Source organism: Simochromis diagramma, unplaced genomic scaffold (assembly GCF_900408965.1).
Source record: "Simochromis diagramma unplaced genomic scaffold, fSimDia1.1 OVJJ01000596.1, whole genome shotgun sequence".
NCBI lineage: Eukaryota > Metazoa > Chordata > Actinopteri > Cichliformes > Cichlidae > Simochromis > Simochromis diagramma.
Genome location: NW_024387245.1, coordinates 21,465,148 through 21,492,720, shown reverse-complemented (window position 1 = coordinate 21,492,720; position 27,573 = coordinate 21,465,148). Strand labels below are relative to the sequence as shown.

General features: G+C 40.2%; 1 protein-coding gene across 6 annotated transcripts in view; it reads left to right on the top strand.

Moving 5' to 3' along the window:
• tjp2a (tight junction protein 2a (zona occludens 2)) overlaps positions 1-27,573 on the top strand; it is a 41,497-nt gene that overhangs the window by 2,785 nt on the left and 11,139 nt on the right. Inside the window, exons 1-8 of one of the 6 annotated variants that reach the window (XM_040053208.1) lie at positions 2,877-3,433; positions 7,000-7,129; positions 16,389-16,442; positions 21,650-21,774; positions 21,924-22,026; positions 22,133-22,895; positions 24,193-24,296; positions 26,391-26,544. In XM_040053208.1, the coding sequence (XP_039909142.1) occupies positions 3,327-3,433; positions 7,000-7,129; positions 16,389-16,442; positions 21,650-21,774; positions 21,924-22,026; positions 22,133-22,895; positions 24,193-24,296; positions 26,391-26,544 (1,540 nt within the window). In that variant the 5' untranslated portion in view covers positions 2,877-3,326. Of the gene's footprint in view, positions 1-2,876; positions 3,434-6,999; positions 7,130-8,740; positions 10,270-10,355; positions 13,181-14,730; positions 15,626-16,388; positions 16,443-21,649; positions 21,775-21,923; positions 22,027-22,132; positions 22,896-24,192; positions 24,297-26,390; positions 26,545-27,573 lie in introns of those variants that run through there. The other 5 variants (XM_040053211.1, XM_040053212.1, XM_040053210.1 and 2 more) reach the window with 5 other exon arrangements.

Here is a 27,573-nt window from a genome sequence, read left to right as displayed (position 1 = left end):
GCATTAAGAAGACCAAGCAGCTCCAGCCGCATTTGTTCACCCTGTGGGAAGATGAGGGGGAAAAACAGAACTCATTCTCATTAAAAAGTAAAAAAAACATGCAGTGACAAAGGAATTAGCTGGAACCATGACTTACTCTCCCACTTTTTAAAAACTAAAGGGTGTGAGCTGCGTGTGTGGTGCATTCTCAGGTTAATTCAGATGCGTTATAGATTGATAATATTTGACAGATAAAGAACTTGGTTTGAATTTTACTGCTGAAAAAATACATTTTGAAATAAATTTTAGTATATATTTCCTTTGTGGATATGGATACAGTTCCAAGGGATTATTTTAACTTGAACAAGATGCCATCCATCCGTGTTCTCATCCTGGTCTGAGTTGTGTGGGCATCAGTCTAAGCATGATCAGGCATTTCTTTCCCTAACACTACCCCCTTAGTCTTCCTTGAGGGTTACTGAGGAATTCCAAAGCCAGCTGAGAGATAATCTCTCCAGCCCGCCCTAGGTCTGCCTTCAGGGCTCCTCCAAATTAGACGTGCTTGAAATATCTTTCCCAGAATGCATTCAGAGGCATCCTGGTGAGATGTCTGAACCACCTCAGCTGGCTTCTTTCCATGTGGAGGAGGAACAGCACTCCTCTGAGCCCCTCCACCCTTGTGAGGAAAATACTTTCTGTCTTCTGGTTATTATCCCCTGCTCCAGGTCATAGCTGAGAACAGGAACGTATATGAACCAGGAAATAGACAGCTTCATCATGGTCACAATGAATACATCCGATTAGAGTTTTCCACGTTTTCTATACAAATGCCAAACCCTAACTGACCAAATTCCCATATGTTTCAATTCAAAGCTTACAGGCTGTATATAAATACTTAGTGGTTTCTGGACTTCATATTTTAAAGTGACAGTATTAGTGTTTTGGCTGCTGCCATTTTGTTTTGTTGGAGCCCGAAGGACCGAGAGTGTGTGGGTGTCACTTTAAGTGATCAACCAAAGGCTAGCAGGCTTGGTTATTAGCCATAAATTAAACGGTTGTCACTCACACAAAATTCATATCTGCTCATTTTTGCAACTTCATTATGCTCCAAAAGGCACCAACAGCGCAAACGCGGTGCAGACGCTCAATTTGGTGGAGGTGATGCTTGGCAGACAGCAGTTGGCTGTGTGTCTTTGCACATCTGCCAAAACATCCCAATAGCATCACTTTAAACATGATCCCTATCCAGGCAGGTGAGTTATTTAAAAAAAAACCAAACACACTTAAAAAACGGTCTTACCTGGCTGTAAAGTTGGACATTTTAACATGGGGGGTTGACTTGCTTTAAACAGCTGCTAGAGGAACTGGACTTTTTGGCACTTCCACCTTTTATTATCAGGTTACAGTTAGCACAGAGCTCCTCAAATCATCCATCATTTGTTTATTTAAACTGTTAAACTTTGATTTCACAGGCTTTATTTCACAAACTGTTACCTGCAGTATTTTCAGCACCATTATGCTGGTAGGTATCTGGCCAAAAAATAGTTTGCTGCATAACTCTCTTTCTAACCAGTCATCATTGTCCATGTGCCAGGTGTGCACAGGTGTGATTGCTTGTTTAGTTTTTTCACGTTTGCACATGTGTTAGTCATAAGTACGCACGCACATTCTTCAGTGTGGATTGGATCAGTGTTCCCCGTGAGATTACTGTAAAGTGTTGGATTATGATAAAAACGACTGTCACCCTGCTCTGTAAATTTTGCCCTCGGTCCAGCCATTGCTCTTAATCTGTGGCTCATCAGACAAAAACAGACATACAGGGTGAACTCAAAAGAAACCCCTCTCCTCATTTTTTCCCCCTCCTCTCCCCGCATGTTGCCGTTATCCAGTGTTTTTAAAAATAGTCTTGCTATTTCTGTGTCTCCCCTGCTGCGCTCCTGGCATTTTTTGCTCCCCCCTCTTGGAGTGCTGAGGGATTTTTCCTGCTCAGTGAAATCTGCAGCAGCTCTCATGGCAGGACCATCCAGAGCCGTAATCCAGACATACAAGCAGCTTGAATATAAATTCTGTCAAGAGTTTGCATTGGCTGGCAGCTCATCAAGAGGTCACAAAGATTTATTTATTTATTTCAAACCTCTCAGGACATGGCAGCCTGCTGTCATCTGGTGACTCGGGGATGGCAAGATACATTTAATCTGCGTGCGTGCCGAGGGTTTATATCAAAGTGGGAGGGAGGAGAGGGATGGATGCAGGGAAGAGTTGGGGATGGATTATTGAAGTTTACTAATGGGACTGAATGGTTGCAAAACCATTGTTAAATAATTATTCATCCACAAATTCAGAATACTGAGGATGAAATCACATGTTTGAGAAGTGAGTTGCAGACTGCAAGTCGAGGCATTATCTGACTCTTGGGTCCTGTCTTGCACCTTTCGCCTTGTGAAAGTCTGTCACTTTGGTTTGTGGAAACTTGTTGTGCAGCCAGCCAATCACAAAAGAAAAATCAACTGGGTCAGATGAAGGTGTGAATTTGGGCTTGAAAGACACACACACGCACACACACACACAGAAGCCAGATACATTTGGCTTCTCCAGTGAAACATGGGTGTGAAAACGTGCTGTGGCATCACATCTGTTCTTGTGCAAATCTTGAACTGCAGACTGACTGCAGCTTAAAGTTGTCTGGTGATTGCTTTGTCATTAATAATCTTCATCCATTAGAGGTTAGCTTTGGTATTGAGGGGTGTGTCATCATGTGATTTATTTTTTTTCTTTTCTTTTTTTTTTTTTCAAAGTAGATGGATCTGTCTGGGTGTAAATGGTGAGAAAACTAAGCCTGGATGGGGGGGATTATAGAAGAAGGGGGCGGGGAGCATGCATGATCTGTCAAGGCTTAGTACCACAATTATCCCAGCGGCTGCAGCAGCAGTCACAGCAGCAGCGGTAGCGGCGGTGGTGGCAGAAGCTGCATTTTCATTAGTGTAATGTCCAGAGAAGCTCGAGAATTATGTAAGAGTGACGTGTTGTTATCCCCTCTCGGCCAGCCCACCTCCTGGCAGGAACGTGGCTGTTTGTTTTCCTTTCATCCTCGTTCGCTTGGAAAAGCCAAAAGGACATCTGTGGGAGTCAGCGGTTGAGGACAGGACCCTTAGTGGTCACGCCGCGGGAACCGCGCAGCACTGGACGCTCAGTCTCCTGGAGAAAGTGATGCACTGAGGCGCAAGAACAGACAAGTTTGATGATGCCAAAGGAGATGAGTAGACACTCATCACTTCAGGTTGGGATCAGGGAGTGTAGCAGCAGTTAGTGATGAGGTCCATGGGATGTTCATAAAGGAGAGTTAGAAGATGAAGTTTAAGAAGTTCATCACGATCATGCAGGCAGCGATGGGGATTGTACCCTTAAACAAACGGGAGCTGCTGCCACCAGGCAGGAAACTGTGGAGACCCCCAGGGTGAGTTTGATTACTGTACCGTACCGGTACTTGTATTGGATGTTTCCTTCTAGAAGATGGATTTTTATATCCTGCTGTTGCAGTTCAGTGGGGGAATCAAAAGATTTCTGAAGAAAAAACAGTTTGGTGGTCATGCAGATAATTCTATTGTTAGTAGTTTCCCAAGCAAGAAGGAAGGCAAAGGTATTTTATTTCATTCGCACAGCACAGAAACTGTGTTTCAGTTACTCACCATAATCCTTAAAGGCAGAAATCTGTGAGGCAACTATATCAACATTGTGACCATCTGGGCCACTAGCTGCCACGAGGAAGGGGGAGGAATCGGACAGGTGGATTGTAAACACAATGCATGACACATTCTTCTCACTACAGAGAGACACAGTGATGTAATGTGGAAAGTAATTTTCTTTTAAAGAAAGACGCGTGTTTGTGTTGTGTCCTGCATTTGGCAGGAAATGTTTTCTTTTTAAAACTTTGTTTGAAATCATTGTTATGTAGTCTTTTTTTTTTTTTAATTTTTCAATAATTACTTATGTACCAATCAACAAATTGCTTCAGTTTAGTATTTGCTTTATTTACCAGCCTCAGTAATTATTGCAATACACTATTCTTCCAAGTTAAACTCGCACACCTCGACTCGAGCAGCGACCCATAACAAAGGGAGTCAGGAGTAACAATTACACATTATTGCCCAACCCTAATGTGGAACCCCGCCCAGGCTACAACTATTGTAGCAGCATTTTCAGCCTCTTTCCTTTTACACTTCAAAGAATTTCTTATCGTTTGTATCGTGACAGCCAAATCGTCACCACTGTCTCCAAACAGTTTAAAGTTGATTAAAGTTTCAAAGTAGAAACCTCCTCATCCTCTGTCTTTGTAGCTTTTTCTCCTGCATTTGTATTGATACATTTCAGCTTGTCATGCTGAGTGACTAACTTGCTTTATTACCTCATTAGTTTGATATATGTGTGTGTGTGTATGTGTATATATATATATGTGTGTGTGTATGTGTGTGTGTGTGTGTGTGTGTGTGTGTGTATATATATATATATATATATATATATATATATATATATATATATATATATATATATATATATATATATATATATTTTTTTTTTTTTTAATTATTCATAATTATGTAGTTCTTCTGTGCGCACAAACTTGTTCACTACTTACACTCGACACATCCAAGATAATCTAACTATAACAACAGGATTAAATAATCAAACTAATGCTTGTCACATTAATGACAAATCTGTGGAAAAGTAGAGAAATAAAAATACTTACAAGCTTTAATAAAAGCAGGCCCTAAACAATGTTACTTCTGTGAGCTACCTCACCCTCAAGTATCAGTTTTGTAGCTGCAACTGAGGGAGGTATACTTGAAATATTCTTGATCCCAAGGTTATTGAGCAATTTATGTTTCAGCCATAATTACCTCCACCCAGCAGATTATGTGATTGGTTCACTTTATCTCTTTGTTTGTCTGTCTGTTAGCAGGATTACTACAATATTATGGACAGATTTGCCATTTCAATATTTTTTTTCATAGGTAGGGCTTGGTCCAACTTAGATATAATGAACTTTTGGGAAGGATCCAGATCTGATTGAAATTTAAAAAAAAAAAAAAAAAAAAAAAAAAAAAGGAGACACTGATGATTTCAGGAAGAGATCAAACCATCTCAAATGAATCCAGTTCTAGATATGCTTCTGGATCTAGCAAGTCAATTCAAGCATGGTGTAGGAAAAAAATTAAGAACCTTGATATTGCTCTGTAAGTTCAGATGCACTGTCAAAAACATCATGACAATACTTTCAATTTGTTGTTTGTCACAAGTGCTGCTGAAGTTTGCTTTGTTTCCTTTGTGTTTCCTTTGTGTGCTACGCAATAAAAGCCATGTTAGGTTTTACTGGTTGAAATCTTTAATATTAATATGCAGCAATTACTTGGAAGCAAGCCGGCAAGCAGTAATCATTTACAGGAAGTCCTACACAGAAGACAAACCAAAAGGAAAACAAAAAACAGAAGAGGGCGGGCGATCAACAGAACAAATGCTTCCTTTTTTATCAGTTTTTGGAGCATGTGGAAGCAACATGAAAATGCATTATAAATTTGGATCATTACAGAATGCAAGTAAATGCAAACTGTTGATTGAGCTGTAATTTGAAAAGAAAAAACAAAACAAATTGAAGAGGTGACTTTGATTCTTTTCCCCAAATGAAATCATTTATGAAGAATGGAGGAGTTGTTTTGAATGGATATAGCAAATAGGATATGTTTTTGGAGCGTGGCTCATACTAGGGATTAAAATGGTTTGGCTTTCTGTTTTACATTACCCTCTGAGTATCCTGCTTTTAGTAGTAACATAATTATAAATGCCAGGATAAATATCCATGAGCTTGTAGGAAATGAGGTACTAAAATATCTAAATGCCCTTTTAATGTAGTCGCTCATAGAGTAATGAAGTCTGCGCAGAGTGGACTTCGGTAGGAAGTCAGTGGAGACACCACCAGTGTTTTTATCCCCAGGCACGCTTCAGGTCTTCCTGGAAATACTGAGCCCCTCCTTTTTTTAGAAAGTGTAACAGTTAAGGTTTGGTCACGCAGAGGAAATCTGGTTTCTTCCCTCTGTACGATGATGTGATATCTGACTTTATCCACTCAGATCATCTCAGTGTGTTTGACACAATGCCATGAAGCTGGGGATGGGTTTTGACCATATGTTTGGACATGCTGCTTGTGATCAATGGCAGAGATGCTTAAAATGAGACTTGAGATGAGTTTGATAATAGTCTGTTATCTGTGTCAGCCTGGTCTTCTGGTGAGTCTGGTTTAACTGTGTCATGCACCAATGACAAACATGTGGCTAATTCTATTAAACTATCCATCATACTATATACTCTATATCATTTTGATTTGCTTTTGATTGCCCTTAAAAAAATTTTAAGATAATTTTTAATCTTGCCATATTAGGATCTGCATAAAGCCCCACCCACCTGCTCTTCAAACGAGGGGCAGCCAATCAAAAGAAGGATGGCTTAACAGGAGAAGGAGAATGAGGGAGAAGGTGGATTATGTCCAAATGTCAGAAAAATATGGATTATTTTCAACTAAAGTCATGCAAAACTACGAGTCGAGCCCAAGAAGAGTTTTTCCTCCATAATTTGTTTTAAAGTCTCTTATTTAATGTTGCCTGCAAACTGTGTAAAAGACTATAAATGAACATGTCTAGGAAATGTGTAAAGCAATTACATAACTCGGGAATGTTTAGAGAGCCTTATTCTTTTTATGCTGTATAAAAATAGATCTCTCCGGCTGGTGCAAAGCATCTCTTGACACCTCACTTGGACAACATGATTTTCTGAGTCATGCCCATTTAAATATTTCAGACTATTCAACAAATCGCTATGTTTTAAGGTCAAAGCATCCTCTAAAGAAATAAATCTACTCCTCTTGCTGCCCTTTAGACAAAGTGCTATACAGTGAAAGTTTTAAATAATCCCTTTTCATTATGGTAACACTGCTGGTTATGATGTAATATTGTGTTTCTCTTATGTGCTCAGGGATCAGCCTGGCTCTGACCAGACCAGCACTGACCTCCTCAAGTGCAGCAGAAAGTTCTGCTGGTCCAGAGAAGCCCAGTACTTGTATCTTCGCCGCCTGTCTTCACGCAGCTTCTCGGCTATTATGATGGTACGTCTTTTACATAAACGTCCACACTGTATCTGATTTGGCCTCGAGTTATGTGATATTTTTTTGTTTTCCTTTCTTCACTAACACTACCTTGTGGATTGTGCCTTGTACCTGGTACTTTTTTGGTATCGAATGCAATAGATTGAGTCTTCAGTGAGCTAAGCCAAGAAAAAAAGGCGAGGACCGTCACTCGGCCATCGCGTGTGACAAATTGTACAACATTAAAACTAACATTTTTAAATGACTTTGCTAGGACTGGTTCAGATACTCAACTGTTTGAGCCTAAACTCTACCCAGTGTCCAGTCTCTTACTGAACTGAGTACACAGTTCTGAGCTTTATTTTGCTTTAGTTTCAGTTTGGTTTATTCACAAATCAATCAAAATATACATTCCAACATGATAGTCTATATGAGATGGTTATTTGTGAAATGGTGCTTCCTAAAAGCTAACCTCAACTTATAAATAGGGGCCAAAACATCAGATAATATACAGCAAATACGTATAGAATTACCAATGTACTGTAACTAACCTAGTCACTAAAGTATCCTAAGGTAACCTTAAAGATCCTAACGTATAACTAACACTGTTACACTAACCATCCATTAATACACTAACACACCAATACCTCTAGCTAGTTTCACATAAAAATAAGTGTAAATCTCAGGTAGAAAGCCAACCAGAGTTTCAAATCTTTCCCTTCAAATCTTGGTGTTTTTGTTTTCTTGTATTATATGTGTGAGAAGGATGAAATATTGGATAAGCTCACAAAGTCTTTTGTTAAATGTAAATACTACTCTATACATAGCACAGTCATTGTGAAATATGTTATATTCTTTTAAATTTAGAGGTTTGTAACCAAGAAAAAGGGGATCAGAAGGAGCATCTAGATTGGACCATAATATTTGAAGCCTGTTATTTGAAGTGTGTGTGTTATTTGATATGGGAAGGATAAGTATTGCACCATATAACAGTAACTTAAGTGAGGCTCTAATAGCGATCGGTGTAAGTAGTTCGCTAATACCAACATAGGTAATTTTTTCATTAACTCAATATGCCTCTTAAAATTCATCAACATGAACCCCCCCAGAATTTAGTAAGTATAACCCTTTCGATCATTAACATTTTTCTGATTTTTGTTTGAGTGAAATAATTTAATATCAACCGCTGCAAGACAAACTGGTTGTTGAAGTTAAAATTTGATATAGAGGTCCTCCCAGGCTTCAGACATCCCTCCCATTCACAACTGAAATCACCACACTGTAGTTTAATGTACTTTAAACATCTAGCAGTGAATCTAGTGGCTTTTCAATTAGCCGTTGTGCTGTCAGTGAGATCTCAGCCTCAGTTCTCTCTGCACCTACTCAATGTTAGTGACAGGAAAGAGCGAACAATAGCACTGATGACTAAGCAATTTGCATATGTGCGGTGTTGTTTGATGGTTTGTTTCCCTGTGTGTGTGTGTGTGTGTGTGTGTGTGTGTGTGTGTGTGTGTGTGTGTGTGTGTGTGTGTGTGTGTGTGTGTGTGTGTGTGTGTGTGTGTGTGTGTGTGTGTGTGTGTGTGTGTGTGTGTGTGTGTGTGTGTGTGTAAAAAGGAGCTTTCTCACTGAAAGCTCATTTTGCATGTTAGCATAAAAGAAATCACAGTACAATCATTGTCTTTAATTTTATGGAGATTTTAAAGATAATGAATCAGACAATAGTTATTTTCCAACCATGTTAAATTCCCCACAAAAGCATCAAAGTAAAGCTGATACTGCTGTGCTCGTGTTCATTTTTGTGGTATTAAAAGCTTTGGGGAAAACAAAGATTCAGTCATTTGTTTGCAGAGCTTTCTACAATGACCACAGTCACCACCTCTTGTTTTCTTGTGAAGGCTGTGTGGTGCCCTGTGCGAGAAGGAGGCGGAAACCGAGTGAGGAGTTTGTTTTGTAGGGAGGAGTTCAGATTGGAGCTGCTGCTGTTTCTCAGCTCTGAGAATAGCCAGCTGAGGTTTGAGTCTGCACTGATGCTTACTAGCCTTGCTCTGTGAAGGTGCAGTGCTTGTGTTGGGCTGCACGCACTTGTGAATGGCTTTTGATGGAAATCCACGTGTTTGTGTATGACTAGGAAAGATTTGACTGTAAATGTTATTGAAAAGCACATTGTAATGCATTATTCTTCCCTTTTTTTCTTTTCTTTTTTTTTTTGTATTGTCAGTCGGGCAACATGGACGCAAGTTTGTGACTGCAATAACTCGAGAAGAAAGTGATTTTCAAATTCATACCATAGTTGCATCTGCTTAGAAATCCCGAATATGTATGAATCTCAGTGACCTCAACCTTTAAGGTCAAGGTCAGAGGTCAAGTTTTCCAAGACTCTTTATCATTTCTGAAACATTTCTGAAATGTACAACAGCATTTTTTCAATTAGCGGTGGACATGATCTTTTACTTGATAGTGACATAAAATGCATCAAGATGATGTTAGAGGTTGTTTTTTTTCAGCATCAGAGGACCTCCCACAGCTTCCTGCTGTATTTCCCTCTAACAGTTTGTTAGGAGATCCCTGAAAACGATGTGTTTACCTGGTATGTTTGTCTATGGTGCTAGGCCAAAGTCATGTAGATCCAGTGCAGAGCAATGGAAGGCAATCAAGCAGCCCTCGTCCCGTGGCATACTATGAAGGCCACATGTTTGTTGTGTAGATGCAGCCTGTTGCCTTTGGGTGTTCACCTCTGGACCTTAATTAAGAGACCCTGCAGGAGCCACAAGGGTGACTCATCACAGAGTGAGGAGGTATGAAATTGAGCCTGTCTCTCTCAGGTGGCTTGTTAACACCTTGACAGATCGCTGGAAGAGCTAGAGGTGATGGCATGTCAGAGGGAGGTCTTTGCAGCTCTGCTCAGGCTGCTGCCTCTGTGATCACGACCTGGATAAGGAGCAGAAGTGAATTCGTGGATATCCTCTGTTGTTCCTGTGTTTGTAGTGTGATCACGTGGATGTTTCTTCAGTTCTGTGTGACATTGCTATCAGTGAGAGTCCAGCAAACTTTGAGGAGGTAGAGGGGAAAACACCAGCTACCAAAAACAAGTCAAGCTGAGATGAGACGCATGAAAGTATGATTTTTACTTGAATTGGTTCAGTGAAAATGATGTAATTCAGGTAACTACAATTTTTTTTTTCTTAGTAATGTTTTAATTAAATTCATGGCATTTGTAGAAGTGATTTTGCTTGTTAGCTGGAGCTCATCTAAGCTAAGAAAATGTGTCAAATCCTTGCATTTTAATGATTTCCTTGTGTTGAGTGTAATGCTTTCAGGGCTTGTCTGTGCGCACATGGAGCGCACTGAGTGTCCTTTTTCTTGGCAAATGTTTGTTTTTGTCAAGCAAGGTTTGGTGGGTTTTGTGGTTAACGTCACTCGGGTGATTGTGTGAAACTCTGCTGTTGAAAATTTAATGATTTTTCACTCTTACGAAACTCTTGCGTAATCCCATCAGTGATCTGAAAAATGCAGGCATGTCCTTTTTTTCCTCTATTTGTGCATTTGTAAGCTGTGACTGAGACTGCTTCTGCTCTGACACATTGACGACTTGAAGATAAAGTTCAGTGACTCAGTCTTTCCCAGGCTGCTTCCTCCCCGTTTCCTTATTTGAATATAACTACACTGTTGTGACCCCTCCTGAATCCAGAATGATGATTAACCAGGGAGACATGTCACGTCCCAGAAGCTTCATTGTTTTAATGACTTGCTCCCACAAATTATTCAGGGCAGTGAAGCTGTTTTGCATTTGGATGGTCTATTTTAAGATCAGTTTGGCATCTCTTAGTTGGAGTGGAATGTGTTGATTTATTTGGGTTGACCTTAATTTCTCTGAAATTGTATTGTCATTATTTAATTCACTGCCGTTAAAAAAAAAAAAAAGTGTGGATAAAGTGCTGTGTTCTTCAGAAGCAGAAATTTGTAAAAATGGTGGATATTAAAGGGATGGATCAGGTTGTATAAAGGATTTTGGACATTTTCAGAGTCAGCTGGTGTGTTCTTATCTGATTCTTCTGTGATAAAATACCAGATGAGGGCGGCTTCATACACACAGTAAATTGTGCACACAGAGATGAAAGGGGGGAAAAAAAACAAGGGGTCATTGTGGGACATCTGCGTGTGGTCATCTTGACCTTTTGTATAAGCTTCTCATAATAGGAGCTTTGAGTTTTTCACATGGTATTATATGGGTGACAAATTAAAGGAAAACCAACATTAAGAGTCATTTTAAGGTGTTGAGCCATCCAAGTGCCACCAAAATGGCTTCAGTGCCCCTTGGATTTGATTCTCCTAGACTCTGTAACTTCACTGTTGAAGCAGAGCACCGTCATTTTGTGTTTTTGATCATGGCGATGTCTGTCATATTTATTTAAGAAAAGGTGGTTTGATTAGATTGAGATCTGGTGGGCATGTAGGCCATTCCAAGATATGAGCCTCTTGATTGTCACCCAGGAAGACGCTGCTCTCATTGGTTAAAAATATATTTGCCTGTTAGTAGATGAGTGGAATCAAACAATGCCAATTTCCACCGGTGGAAGCGCATCCAAAGCCAACTATTTCTTGCTGCGTGCATCATTTGAGAGAAGAAAATAGTCTGATCTCTTTATTCCATGACCTAAAAAAAAAGAAGTTATATTTCAGATGCAAGGACAGATCACAACTGTAGTGGAAGATCCTTTCCTATTACAACAATAGAAGGAATCAGAAGACCACTAACAGGAAGGTCAGTAGTTCAGTCCTCAGGTCTTCCGGTCCACATATTGAAGGATCCTTGGGCAAGCTACTGAAACCCAAGTAACTCCCAGCACATCCGTCTATATATGAGTGAGTGTGCTCTAGAGTACTACTGTATGAATTTGGGCATGTCAGCTTGTATTAAAAAAGCCCTTTAAGTGGTCCATTTGACTAGAAAACCTCAATATAAATGTTTGTTCAGTTGAACAGACTAGGCAAGACAAAATATGTCAAATGTCCCGTTAAAGAATAAAGTTTGTTTGTTTTTTTAAGTTAAAAAAGATGTGCTTGAAAAGTTCTGGGAAACATTTTTGAAGTTGTAGAGGTTGAATGTAATGTAAAGTCAATCTGTAATGTCGCAAATACACATTTAGATGTAGAGATGTAGATATTAAGTTAGGGGAAATTTGATATTAACAGACAGCAAACACCAATGTAAGGTAATAATCAACAAATGGCTGCATTCTGCCTAAAGGAACAAACTGTATACTTTTTCCTGTCAAACCTGTTAGTAGATATTTAGGAGCTTAAATATGTGTCGTTTGGGGGAGGGGTGTTGGATTTACTCACAAGAGTTATTATTATTTACACACCCTGAATAAACGTTGTTGTTGTTGTTTTTTTGCATTGAAAGCAGTTGGAATTAAATATTTTAGTTATCCTAAAATGGACGCGTCGACAGTTTGGTTAATGTCTATAATATTCCTCACTTAGTTTAATTAAGGCTGTTGTTGTGCTGTCTGGCTGGAAGCCTCACAGCAGGCTGCCTAAAAATCAATGGGAATTTTGGACGCGTCCATCTCAACGATTTAAGGGTCATAAGCCACCTTTATTTCTCTATTTGCTGTGTTATCAGCGGTTTGTAATTACACATATTATTGGAATATCAGTATTAGTTTCATTAAAGTTAAGTTTCTAAACTGTTGTTCGAGTTGGTCTTTATTTATCTAAATTAGTTTGGACCTAACCCCACCCCTCCCGGGGGGTCCTACTTGGTACAATCTGAACCAAGCTAGGAGCTGTCGGCGCTAATTTTTTACTCTGGATTCACGAAGTCTGTGTGTTTTGTGAGTGAAGTGGTTCACTTAAAGTGAAACATTCAGGACTTTTACTTTTTCAAGCTTCTAATTTTCTTTTAAATTCTTCACAACTTGTGGCAGATGTGCCACCGGAAACGCCTAACTAGTCGTAGTTTGGTTTGAATCCTCGGTACCACTCTCGGACAGTTCAAAGTGCGTGATGCCAGTAAACGGAGGGGGGCTGCTCTCTCTGAGCAGATACGCTACTCAGTATTTAACAGTAAGTCCTTTTGTACGCTTACAGTTAGTACTGACGAATACAAATGTAGTGTAATGTAGCATTATTAGATAACTTTAGCCCTGTGGATGTGCTGTGTGTGTGTTTGCGTGTGTTTGCGTGTGTGTGTGTGTGTGTGTGTGTGAATATCCTTGAGGAAAAGTCGGGAGTTTCCATGAATCCCTGCTGAAGCCTGTTGCACCTGCTGTTACTGCTACTGCGACTGCTACCAGCCACACGAACGGTTTAGTTAGCTAACTTTTAACTTTAAACACATCTCTGTTGTCTTAAGATTAGTTTTGACTTCTGATCCAATCCGCAGTTTTTGTTTAGTCGACCGATTGGTACATTTTACAGCGGATTTAACGTTTTTGGTCTTATTTATCTTGTGGTTATTTGAAAATCCACTTTCTTGGGAAACGGCAGTGTTGTGGTCCCCCTGCATTACAAACTAAAGCCTTCAAACTCAATGTAGTTGTTGTTTTTCTACACTAAATTAAATATACTTATGCAGGAGTTGTTTTTCTGGCACACGAGGTAATGCAGGTATACGGCCAGGAGGGGGTAGACTTGCACTGCCTTTTCTTATCAGCAGCACATAAACACAGGAAGTGGCTGGGTCATTTTGTCATTTCCTGATAATGTTCCTTTGATTTCAAGGAAAGATGGGAAGTAATTGGGACAAGAGAAGCATGTTGCTCAAATGATGCGATTATACTCTAAACAAAGCTGTAAAACCTAAATAAAACTTTGGTTGATAGGCAGAAAAGTCTTTAACTTAACTGAACATTTTCTTGTAGCATGTTTCATGTCATGTTCCTACTTTATATAATTGTATTTATTTAGTTAGTTAGTTTTGGCCTGTAGGGAAGGCAAAGCAATGTAATTCAATGTTATAATTAAAATGCATCACTTTGTGCCTTAATTTACATTTAACATTCAGATTAGTCCAAAAAAAACCCCAAACAAATGAAGTTATAATGAAAATGATAATATAGGTCTACCATCTATTAAACATGTTCCAGGTTATTTTTCTTTGGACAAACGTGATTGATATAAGAATAGATGGGTACTTAAATAATTCTGCAAGAGACGTTACTGTCTTACGGTAACAGTAAAAATGGTTTGGGGGTTTTTGGGGGGGGGGGATTTTTTTTCAGCTACACATTTATTTTGTATTTTCTTTGTGATAAGTGATGAGCTGTATCTCTAAATTTGTTTTCCAAGTCACATCCTGTGTGTATAACCCAGTATTTCATTTCCCCTCCTCATTAGTGGAAATGTGTTTGTGTTTTGTTATGTAATCGCTTGCACTAGGGACTGTGACTTATCCAGCGGGCCTGCCTGCGAGGACCCATAACGTTCAAATCGCATAGTACAAAAAGACACTCTGACTTAAATTGGTTTGGCTTTGCCTGAAGCACGCTCATATTTCTAAGTCATTCATATGTCTCCCCTCTTCACACATGGCAGTCTGTTTGGCCCTTTGTGGTGCAAATGGATGTCAAGTGATCTCTCTCCTCCCCCCCCCCCCCCCCCCACCTCTCCAATATAAATGTTCCCCCTTTTTATTGAGGCTGGGCTCAGTATGTTTCCAATCCTTTGCTCTCCACACACACGAGCCTGGCTTGCGAAAAACGGTTTAAGATAAAGTTCCAGATGGGCATTTCAAAGGTCATTTCCAGATCTTAAAAAAAAAAGAACCAAAACAATAAAAAAATCTCCCTCTCCAAGAGTTTGTTCCCCCCCACCACTGTGCAGTCTCTCTGCTTCTGCCACTGGTCCTAAAGTATTCCTGTGCTGGCCAGAAGATCAAAAAAGTGGGTTATGATGGGTGTGCTGCCAGCTTGAGTCATGCCCCCATTTCACTAAGCCTGAGCCTGAAATGGCAGCAGCACAGAGATTTTTCACTTTCCACGATGTAAAATCCTAACCATTGTACTAACTCAGATTTGAACTCCTCAAACGTTCACTGTGGGTTTGTCTCTGTGAAGTGAGAATCGGCTCTGAAACTTTGGGAAGTGCCCGATATATCTCGATGTGCGAGCGCATGGCGAAGCCGGAATACGTCGAGTGATCTGCTGTCGCGTTTGTGGATGAACTCTCAGGTTGTTGGGATCGCCGCGTGCTTGCACAGGAGCTGGTGTGCCTGTGTGTTTACACTTTCTGCAGACGGTGGGATTTGTGCTGAATGTAGGCCAGCAGAATCCCTCTTACGTCAAAGGCAGGCGGGCGGGCGGGCAGATGCAGGGAGAGAGCTGCTGGTGGTTGTGCAGCTGTGGCCATGGAGGAGGCTGTGGCGCACATCAGTCTGCCAGAGCACCGCTGGCGGTGAGCAGGGAGAGACACAGAAAGGAAAGAGACTGAGCACCAATGATGAAGACGGTCCTCAGCTTGCACAGGAAATGGGCCCACGCGGTGAAGACCATACGTATCCTGCAGGGGCTCGTGAGTGCTATTCTGATTGCAGCTTAAATTTGATCAGATGTCTGGCCAGCCAGCATGACCTGAGAGTTTCTTTAATGGTTTGGGTCGTGTTTTATTTTGAAATGAGGATGTCAGAAGTGCAGAAAAGTAGCACTAACGGGTGAAAAAATTCCGGGTAGTTTATGTGAACGGATATAAAGTAGTTTGCCTTTTCTCTCTCCATGTTTGTTGTGTAAAAAAATTGATGTGTCATTCGTGTTTTTATATTTTGAAATCGCCTTTGTCGTTGTTGAAAATAAGGGCATGTTTTTGACCAACTTTGCGATTTTCTTTGGACTGAATGAGTTTTTAGTCTCCTAACAGATATAAATAAAGTGGCAGCATCTATTTAAAAAGGAAACATCTTTTAAACAATTTCACTTTATTTCAGTTTTTTCCTCACTCTGTCAGTTTGAGTCTGTCTTCTAATTAGTATTTCTTAGTGTGACCTGTTGGTGGCTTCCTCATACAGCCTGTTTCATACAGTTTTTTGTTTTGTCTTATTTAAAGAGTGCAAACTGATGCTTAAGTGTTCCAAATCCATTTCTAATCAACAAAAGCCAGAAGTTACTTTTCACAGCTTGCACTAAACAGCCCAGTGGAGGGCTGTCATTGTTCTTGTGGTTGTGTAACAACAGGAAGCATGGGCTAATGAACTAGCTTTGTTGTTACATCACAAAATACATTATTAATCTGTCCGGTGAAATAAACCCATCCGTGGTAATCTTTTCTTCTCTCTCCTCAGAACCCGGTCATGGAGGAGACTGTGTGGGAGCAATACACCGTGACCCTGCATAGGGTGAGTCCATCTGCACCTAAAGACACTCCCAACCTCATCTCATTTACAGCGTGCACATGTTTTCCATAAGCCCGAGCTGTTGACCCCGGTGGATCACAGGAAATGCATTTAATTGATTGCTTTGATATTTTGCAGTGAACTGATAGTGAAGGGAAAGGGAACTCTGAATGACCAAATTCAAGCAGAGCTGTTGTGTTTTAAACCATCAAGAACAGTCATGTTTATGTTTCTGCTTATGATACTTGACTCAGGGTTAAGTAACTTTATAGAGTAATGGATCATGGAGCTTTTAGCAGCTAAGGGGGAGTATAATTCAAACCCACTTATTGTGTGTGTGTGTGTGTGTGTGTGTGTGTGTGTATAGTATGTATATAGAAGATGGATTTAGCTTTTAAAACCAAGTCATAAGTGTATTTAATCTGCACTCTTTTTAATAGCCAGCAGATGGCGATCTGCTGGTGACCTGTGGTTGTAGAGAAGGCTACCTGGGAAAACACAGCTTGGCTGTTTTGCTCTGCGCCCTCAATAAACAGTTTCCTGATTAGTTTAGGGGCTCAGCTCTTAGTTTCCAGTCTTACTGAATACAACATGAAGTCCAGTCTGTAAGTTTTCATTCTAAGAATCAGAAACAAGTATTATCACGTCAGACACCAAGATAGAGATGGCAATTGCAACTCAAAGCTTCTTAAAGACTGCTTTAACTGTCCTTGCCGATTTTGAAGATGACCATAATTTACAACTAAATGTTTTATTCAGTGCTACTTGAGACTGACGACATCAAGAAATTGCTTAGAAAGGTAACAAAGTAAAGGAGCTGAGTTCTGGTTTTCCACAGAACTCATATAACATATAACACAAAGTCTTACTTGAAACCAAAGTTGTTGGCTTTGTGTGGCCATTGAAAAGACTGCAGGTGTAAAGCACATCCAAGTTACTTATATCTGAAAAGTAAAACTAACGTTCATCTTTTACACTGTCTATAGTCTACCTTAAAGAGGTGGTCAAGACATGGGAATCTGTGTCCTGAGATGATTTTGTGACATGGGGTGTTATCCTGCTGAAAGTAACAACAGACAATGGGTACACTGGTTATAAAGAGATGGACAGGTTCAGCAATAATACTCAGGCTATGGTGTTTAAACAATGCTCAGCTGGTACCAAGTGGCGGACCAGTCTCCTCTGGCATCAGTAAGGCATTTTTGCCCAGAGAATTGATGCTCACTGGATGTTTTCCCTTTTGTGGGCCCATTCTCTGTAAACCGTAGAGTTAACTGTGCAGGAAAATCCCAGTAAATAAGCAGTTTCTGAAATACGCAAACCAGACCATTTGGCACCAACAACCATGCCGCGTTCAAAGTCACTTAAATCACCTATTATCCCCATTCTGATGATTGGTTTTAACTTTAGCAGGTTGTCTTGACCACATCTACATTACTCCAATGCAGCAATGTGGGATTTGCAAATTGGCGGTTGCCAAATTTGTTTATTTTTTTTCCCCCTGGTTCTGTATGATGTCACTGAGAGTGAGTCCCACCTACCAGCTGTTCAAATGTTTTGTTGATGAGGGGCAGCCAATTAGAAGAAAGTTTATTTAAAAAGAGGTTGGTCTCAAAGGGGCAGGAGCTAAAACATCTTGAATTTAGGGTCTGAGTCCAAGAATAAAAAAATAAAAAAAATGAAACGGAAATTGGCGTAATGGGTTCCATTTAAAATAGATTTCAGTGTTTAACATGTGGTCATAGTTGGATTACTTTTCAACAATGTTCTGATCATTAATAACTTAAGTTTATTAGAAATACATTTACATAAATATACCAGGTTAAAATATTTATTTATTTATTTCTCAATTGAAAAATTTAGTCCAGAAATCCTAAACCGTATGATCCAGTGACTATTAAAAAATGAAGATATACTTCAGTTCCACTTTTTGATTTTTCCCAGCTATCGCATCTTTAATCGTTTATTTGTTCAACTTGTTTAACCATCATCCAGTGACCAGGGTTCTGGCTGCTGTTATGTTAATCACGTGTGTGACTGTGTAAGCGCAGGAAGTCATTTGAGCTTAGGTAATCATCATGATGAGCTCATTGTCGCGTGCTGTGGCTCACTTAGGCCAGAAAAGCAGATTTTGTGCAAAAAGGTCCTCTGCTGTAGGCATGAGCCCCCCCCCCCCTCTCACAACCCCACCACAGCCAGCTGTCACACTCTGCTTTGTGCTTATACTTTTTGGTCCCTTCCACTATTTAACTGAATTTTCTCTCTTTAAATATTCAGAGCATTTCTAACGTCATTTAAGGAGCACAGAGTCTAAATATATGATATTTATTTGATTTTTGGTCTAAGGTAGAGCCCATACTTTGCTTGTAAGGGATTAAAACAGTATTTATTACAGTATGCAACACTCAGGCACATTTCCATTTTCAGGTAGGTTGCAGCTCGTAACTTAGTCGTCCACCCTTTTCTCCAAAAAGAAATGACTTCTGGAGTCTAGATCCACAGACATGTATATACAGCACAAAGTGCAAACTGAATTCACAGTGTAGTACAATATCTGCCCAGTAGTTTATATCATTTTTCAGATTATGGCATTTAAAAAGCTCCAAAAAGAACAAACACAATCCAGAGGTTCAGTTCAGCAACTGGAATTGGTGGAGGTGATCCTGATCACGCAGTTAATCTTTAGTTGCTTGCGTTGTTTTCCATCTCTGTAGCATGCACTTAATAATGAAAAAGCAGGATTCGCATGTGTTTCATATGAATGGGATGTCGTCAAACATTCCCAAACTGAATTCTGGATTTATTGCTTTGTTTTTACTCCTCTGCCAGCCAGTCAATATGCATTTATCAAATCCAATTTAAATAAATATCTGTAAACGTCTTCAGACGGAGGCAAGATTTACAAGATGGCAAAGAGGAAAAAGGGGAGATTCATGGTTATAATGAAGGAGGACATTCAGTGGGTTGGTGTGACAGGAGGATGTTAGAGGTGGAGATGGAGCTACACCTAGAGGGAGCAGCTGGAAGAAGAAGAAAAGGCAGAACAGGCCACACACCGTTTATTAACTTGGTTTTGGGTAAAGATGGGTATAATATGGTTGATCTGATGCATCAGAAAATAAAGCATGTTGTGAGTATTTAAAGAGAGACAATTCACTTAAGAATACCCCCCCAAAAAGTTGTTACCTGCTCTACTTTCATCAACCTGATGGCGAAAAATAATCAGCCCATATCACATTGTAAATATTCCTTAACAATTATAAAATTGGTTTAAGATTTCTTATTTAGATTGGCATCTGCAGGAGCAGCTGGTGGCTTTTTTTAAATCAGGCTCCACAGATCTTCCCTCTTGCTTCAACCACTGGTGGAAACGATGCAAATCAGCAAAAGGCTTTCTTCTTGTTTCAGTCAGGGGATTATTCCTGGTTTCATGTTACAAACTGCACGTGTTTTTGTTTTTTGAGTAGAAGAAATTCTGTGAGTTATGAAACCTGAGGAAAAATCAGACAATGTCGAGCGTTTTCATGTCAGGATGAAGGCAACCTCGAGCCAGGAGAGTTGACATTTATGTGAGATCTGAAGGGTTGGGGTTAAAGTTATTACATTATCATTTTTATATATGTAATAATTGTATTACACTTTATATTTTAACTTTTTTTAAGATAAATATATTTTAGCCATAGTTTGTTGATGCAGCTCTATGTTCTCCCCCCCCCACTGCTACTCTTACCCTTCCTCTATCTCGACAGCCATCTGCCAGAGAGTGTGTGTGTGTGTTTTTTTTTTTTTTTTTTTTTTTTTTTTTTTTTTTTTTTTTTTTTTTTGTTATTCATTTATTTATTTATTTCGTATTTTAAGTACAGATGGGAGGGAGGGGATAAAGAGAGACAGGGTCAGCAAATCTCTGACCTAATCTCATCAGGGCAAGCTGGAGCAGTGGCAGGTAGAATCTGAATTAAGAATTAAGCAGCCTTTAAAAACAGAGTATTTAAATTAAACTTTCTGTTAGTGCTCACATGTTAGATTGGCTTAAAATCTGACACTTGTTACTTATGAAACATCAATGTAGTATTTCAGAAAGCTACATAGTATTGAAGTACAGGTGCTCAGCCGCTGGATAGTCCTACATGCTCTCAGCAGGCAGAGCTGTAATCGCAGTCAGTCAAAATCCCTTTAATCACCATGTACAATACACATACAGCCATGATAATGCAGTGTGAGCTGAAACACACCGTTGGGATTATTGGACCTCACACACGCACGCAAAAGCTTAAAAACACAAGGGGACAATGAAGCGAGCCCTCATGATGTACCGTTGGAGGAAAAAAGTTTATGAATTCATTACCTGGATTTTTTTCTTTTTTTATTCTTGAACTACATCGCGAATAATGCCACATAAAATCCAACTAAACTAATAATGTACAAATAGATACTTTTGATGTATTTATTGAGCATGCTGTCACACAGAGCAGGGGTTTAGGAATTCATAGAACCTCCTTTAGCAGAAACAAACTCCATCAGACATTTCCCTCAGCTGCTTATGAGATATAAACAACATCCAGGAAAAATTGTTGACCCTGCATCCAATAGAACATTTTCATTTCATCATACCACAGCATCTCAATTGGATTAAATTGGGTCTTTCCTGGTTTAAAACAGGCCTGTGGGGGTTGACTTTGGTCTTCATTTTATTAAGGCAGTAAGTCAGCGTTGCCTAATCTGTTTTTTAAATGGTATTTTCCTGTTATTTCTGGCCATTGGATAAACAAGTATATTTTGTGCTTCAGTAAACTGATGCATGGCAGTAAAAGTCCTGCCCTTCTGTAATGTTAGTGCAGTATAAACTGTGTTTTCATGTTAAATTATCTGTGTTTAAAAAGTAATATGTTCGAAAATGAGAACATATTAACCTCTTAAGGTTAATTGTGGCACAAAGGCATCAGAAGCAGAGCACTACCAAACCTACTTCAGCGCTACCCCTCTCAATGTAATGTAAATAAATGGTATTAAGTATGTCTGTGCTGAGTTTGAAATTCTAGTGTCGTGACAACTTTACACAAACACAGTTTATGGTCACATGTAGATATTTCTGCAGGTGTTTTACTGTTAGCCTTGCTTAGGATTGCACACTGTGATTTTTGCACAATGTCCAGTTGTATAGAGAGTAGCTGGAGCGTTTTTGAGTTCACAAATCTTTCCTCTCTTTTCAGGATTCGAAGATGGGCTTTGGCATTGCTGTATCAGGAGGGCGGGATAACCCAAACGAGGACACTGGCGAGACGTCCATCGTGGTATCTGATGTCCTGCAGGGAGGGCCGGCTGATGGATTGTTGTTGTATGTACCATTTGTTATTTTATGGTTTTACTCCAAAGAAACAAACTCCAAAATAAATCTACTCACAAAACACATGTAACAGCTTGATAAAATAAATAAAAATGTAATTGACTTCAGTTGGATTAACTTGTGTGTTTACTTTTGTTTAGTGAAAATGACAGAGTAGTGCAGGTGAACGCCATCCCCATGGATGGAGCCATCCACTCGTTCGCTGTCCAGACCCTCAGGAAGTGTGGCAAAGTAGCAAAAATTGTAAGTAAAGCATCAATCTCTCTTTTAAAAAAAGAATCTACTCTTCACATTAGGAATTAGGGTTTTTCTTAAATGGATCTGTTTGTGCTTTTATGGAAAAATTCAGACAGTCAAAAGGCCCAGAAAGGTTCCAGTCAATGTGCTCAATCGTCAGCCATCACCTGACGACAGAGTCTTCAACAATGACTACAATGATGACTACAACTATGATCAGGACCGACGTAGCGTGTACAGCGCTAGAAGTGGCGGAGGCCGGGACCAAAGCCTGGAGAGGGAGCGAGGCGGCTACATGGACTCCGGCTACCACACACGTGATCGTGACTATGACCGGCGGGAACGTGGCAGGAGCACAGAGAGAGACCTCAGCCCGGACCGCCAGTACCGGCGAGATGGCAGCAGAGGGCGCACTTTGGATAGAGAGTACAGCCCAGATCGCCGCTATAAGAGCGAGCATGCGCTTGACCGTGACTACAGCCCAGACAGAAGGTACCGCAGCGACCGCACATTAGACCGAGATTACAGTCCTGATCGGCGTTTCCGCAGCGATCGAGCCCTCGACCACAGCCCCGACCGACGCTACCGAAGCGACCGAGCCCTGGACCGCAACGAGAGCCCCGATCTGCGCTACAGGCGTGACAGTCCAGGACGAGGCCGCGGCCGCGATCAAAGCTACGATCGAGGACTTGACCGCATCGCAAATGAGCCGCGGAAATATGACGAGCCAATAAAGCGAAGTGCAAGCAGGGACCGCCTTGAACGCACACCGTCACCTGCTGCCGTGCCCCTCCCTCTGCCACGCCCTGCCCGGGACCTGGAGCCGCTGGAGAAACCTGTGAATGTGCTACTGCTGAAAAACCATCCCAACGAAGGTGAGACACTAAAAGGCTGTCAGATAAACAAAACATGTGAATGGTTCTCTTCACCTTAAATGAAAAGGGTTACAGTCTCTGTGGGTGGAACGGAAAGCTAACCTTTACTAAAATTCAGGTTAAATCCTATTTTTATGTTAATGAATGAATAACAAAACAATCTATGTTGGAGGGTTGTGAACTTTTTTTCCCGATTCTGAACTAAGACGTAAGAAGAAGTTTGAGAATCACTCAGTTAGGTTCTTATCTGACATATAGAATGGTTTATTATTCAGCATAGAAAGGTTAACCACTTTCCTACCAGGTTATCTGGTCTCTTCCTCAGCTGATACCCTTCTACACAACCATTTGGCAAATCTCACAAAGGTTGCTGCCAATAGCACTTGTGTATCTGCAAGCCTATTGGAAACCTGACTCCTGCCCCAGCTCTTCCTTTTTCTGTTTATTTTTCTGTTGCCGTTTATATCTGTTCTGTTCTGTAGTGGGGGCTTCCTTCATATGCACAGGGAAGGGCATGGTGATCCCAAAACAAGGGTTTAAGTGGTCCTGACTAGAGTTTTGTTACCCATTTCTAAGTATCTTTGATATCATAAAAAAGTAAATAAAACATGGACAGCTATTTGGGAAAGAAACCCCCTCCTGCATTTAGCACAAAAACAAGTGGTGTCTGCCACAAGAAAAACAATTGGCAACAAATTTGATAAATGGTAAGCAGAGGAAAGGATGCACTTTATTTGAAGGTTTTATTAAATGGATGCAAAATGGAAATGTCCTAATTGTACGTTTAAGTGTTTACTCAAGCAATTCTAGCTCTCTCTCAGAGAGAGAGAGAGAGTTAATGGAGGCACGGCCATGTCAGCATACATCACCACCAGCTGATTTCAGCATATCAGCAGATAAAATGGCTTGTACCATTCATCAGTTTGGCGCTTGCTGTTTACTGGCTTTATTTTTAAATTGAGGTGAATTTCTTCACTTGGCACAGAAATGCATAAAACAAAATGAACAGTTGGAAAAGTGATCACAGTGCTTATAGGTAAATTATTATTTTAGACATCAGCCTAGTATATCAGTGCATCATTTATACAGATGTGTCCAGAGGCATTTTGGTCAGTGACCGTTAATAAACCCTTCAGAGGTCGAAAAGTGACCTGATTAATTTTTCCATTTGTTCGGGAATTCCAGGTTATCTAGACTGTGAATGTCAGATATAATTAAAGTGGAGTTAGGTAAAATAAGGTAAAATATTTGTTTCCTTATTTATACATAAAATATATGGTGATTTGTGTTTTTGCAGAATATGGCCTTCGTCTGGGCAGCCAGCTCTTCATCAAAGAGATGACCAGCACAGGACTTGCCAGCAAGGATGGAAACCTGCAGGAAGGGGACATTATTCTGAAGGTAGGGTGGTGTATATTCCTTATTTGTCATTTTTTGCTCATTAACCGTCCATCTCTGACAGTTCAAATGAATCCTTATTTATATTTTACTGGGCTTTCGCTCAGCATCTTGGGTCACGCTTTGGATGAAACGATCCGGTCACACGGGGTTAAAGACACTGCGTAGCAACTACAGATCGCTAGGGAAAATGAGTATTTCCTGACCAGTTGTTGGCAGTCGATGTGAAATCGATGGCTACATCGCAGTCACGCAAGACTAATGACTAGTTTGTGACCCCATGGCCCAGCTGTCGCTATGGAAAAATGAGTATTCCTCAGCTGGTTGCTAAAGCTTGCTGGTATTTCCTCAGTAAGATTGCAAAAAGCTGTATATACCTCTGCACTGAAACTTTCCAGTTGCCTTGTTCACTAGTAGGTTGCTGACAACACAGACACTCTGTAAAAGTTGTTGGTTTCAGTGATATGATGCGAAATTTAGTTTGAAGGTGAGTATTCTCGATTTCTGGTTTGCATTACACTTTCTTAAGTTACAGCTCGGCAAGCAATCAAGAGCAGGCTGAGAAATAAATTATTTCCCTAGTGACCAGTGGTTGCCAGGAGTAGATGGGTCTCTGACCAAAGTCAGTGCTAGTATATTGTAACCTTGGTTTCTGCCGCTTCAGTTGCTTGGTTGTATTCCGTATCCAGGCACAGCTGACAAACAGCCTCTAATTTCTTTCTTTTATGTTAAAGTGCTGCAAAACCGTGCTGTAACACAGCTGTCATCTGTTTGCTTTCAGTCTCTTTTGTTTATGTCTTCCACTGAGAGAGAGTCAGAGCTGCAACATTGGGTAGTGGAAGTGTAACATCTTTTAGCAGAAAACTACTGTTGTGTAAAATAAGAAACATGCGTTTAACAGAATAGTATTTCGTACTAGAAAGGGCAGCAGCGATAAACATTTAGTCGACAAGTCGCCCACATTCCTATCAGTACCTGGGAGAAGCAGCTGCCACACAGAGGCAGGGCGGAGTGGTCACTTTTACATTTGTCTCATATTAAACAAGATGAACAAGATTTCTGAAAGTTTCAAATAACGAAGGCAGCGTGTGTAAAGGTAATCTCAGTGAACCAACGCTCAGGATTCACACTGCTTTAAAAGCTCAGTTTTAAACTTTTTTCCCCTACTGTTTGCTCTGTATGATATCAGTGAGAGGGGGGTGTCCCAAGTGTGGTCATGTTGGGCACAGAAGCACCAACAACCTGCTGTTTTTAAATGGTATTTGTGTGAATGGCAGTCGTCTTAAAATGAGGGTGGAAGAAGCTAAAAGGATGAACTTAGGGACTGCATTTCTATTTAACTTTAGCATTTAGTAAGCCATCATTGAATTTGAGCTATTTTATTCCATGGAGTATTTCTGAATTGTGTTTTAATGTTTTCAAAAAAATGTGTTTTTGTTTTTGCTCTTTGTTTTATTTATGTTTTTTATTTTAGCTTCTTACTGTCATATTTTTTTTTTTTTTTTTATCTTTTATGTGGACTGTTGTAAATCAGTTTTATTTCTTTACCCTATTTAATTGAGCTCATTTTATTTATTTATTTTAAACCTTATTGCTTTGTTCTACTTTAGCTAGCCATTTTTGTTGTTGTGTTTTTGTTACTTTTTGGCTGCTTTTGTCTCCTCTGTCTCTGCCTCTTTTGACTTGTCATATCTTTACAGTGTAAGATAAATAAGGATTATTTTAAGCTTTAACAAAAATCTGGAGCTGGACATATGCCGAATAGGTTCAGTTTAAAGATCACCCATCTCAATGACATCATACAGAGTCAAGAACAGAAAAAAGTATCTGAAACTGACTGTTTAAAGCAACCTGAAGCATGAGTGAGCTTTTGGCTCACGGAGATTAGTTATGTGCTTACCTGATTAAACCTTTGACCATGTGTAATATCAACATTTGTAGTTGTGATAGTAGATGTTTGTATATAACATTAGGAAAAGCATAATTCCTTTTAAGTGTACCAAATATTTAAAAACTGTAAAACATTGCATGCTTTGTTTGTGTGATTCGTGAGTGAGAAGCGTCTGCACATCTCCTAATCCCCTCTGTCTCTGTCAGATTAATGGGACTGTGACAGAAAACCTGTCTCTCAGCGATGCCGGGAAGCTGATTGAGAAGTCCCGCGGGAAGCTACAGCTGGTGGTGCAGCGAGACAGGAAGAAGATCCTGGTCCGAATCCCGCCAATGGTCGACAGCGACTCGGAGCTCGACGGTGAGAGAAACTCGAAACTGAAAAGCAGCAGGTCCTATGCCGTGTAAAGGCACACCTGGCGAGTGGCCATCATCATCTCCATGATCATCATCATCTTCATCATTTTATATATATATATATCTAGAAATATAAACCTCATTGCATTATGAACTTCTAATGAATCAATTGTGGAAACCTTAATGCCATTAATGTTTCTGTACCTGTCAATCAAATTTGTTCTTAATTCTTAAAATAAAGGCTTTACTTACATCAACTTTTAGTTTTATTTAAATATTATTTCACATACACATATTCCACAAAGCACTACGAGCTAACCATATTCAGCACATCATCACCATCCCTCCACCCTCTTATTGCTCACCCCTTTATACCTGTTTTTATTGTCACATGACCAGATGGCATGCTGTTATTGGTCGGGAAGGATAGAGATAAGTGGTGTGAGTGGATTGTTCACTGACCAAATGTTTGCCGGGAGGAGGGGGGGATAGCACGAAGACTTGTGACCCAGTTTGACTGGTTTGGGGTGTGTGTGTGTGCGCGCGTGTGCATGTGTGAAAGTGCTCATTCGCCTCTAGCGGCGTGATCTAATCCCCTATCATAATCCTGCTACTGGATATGACAGAATTTCATTATGTTAAGGTTCGCACCGCTGCAGCCTTCTGGTTTCTACCATCCAGCACCCTTCTTTGTAATTCTGTTTGAGGACAATAGGGACCGACTGACTGAAAAAATTAGGATTTTGAGGTCTGACAGGTACAAATCACCTTAAGTGCACATGTGTAATTTTACTTTGTAATGGTATTACTCTGCTTATTCCTTCCTGCCCTGGAGTATAACATAGAAGTGCAGTCTAGCTTCCACACCCTGAATGCTAACATTGAAACATCCTGTTGAGTTTTAGTGCTCCTCGTCATCATTGTAACCCCAGAAACTGGTATTTGCATATCTAATTGGTGTGGCTACTCATCTGGGAACAGTGCTCTGACCTTCATTTGTCTGAGAGCTGTGTTGCCCCCCCCCCCCCCCGCT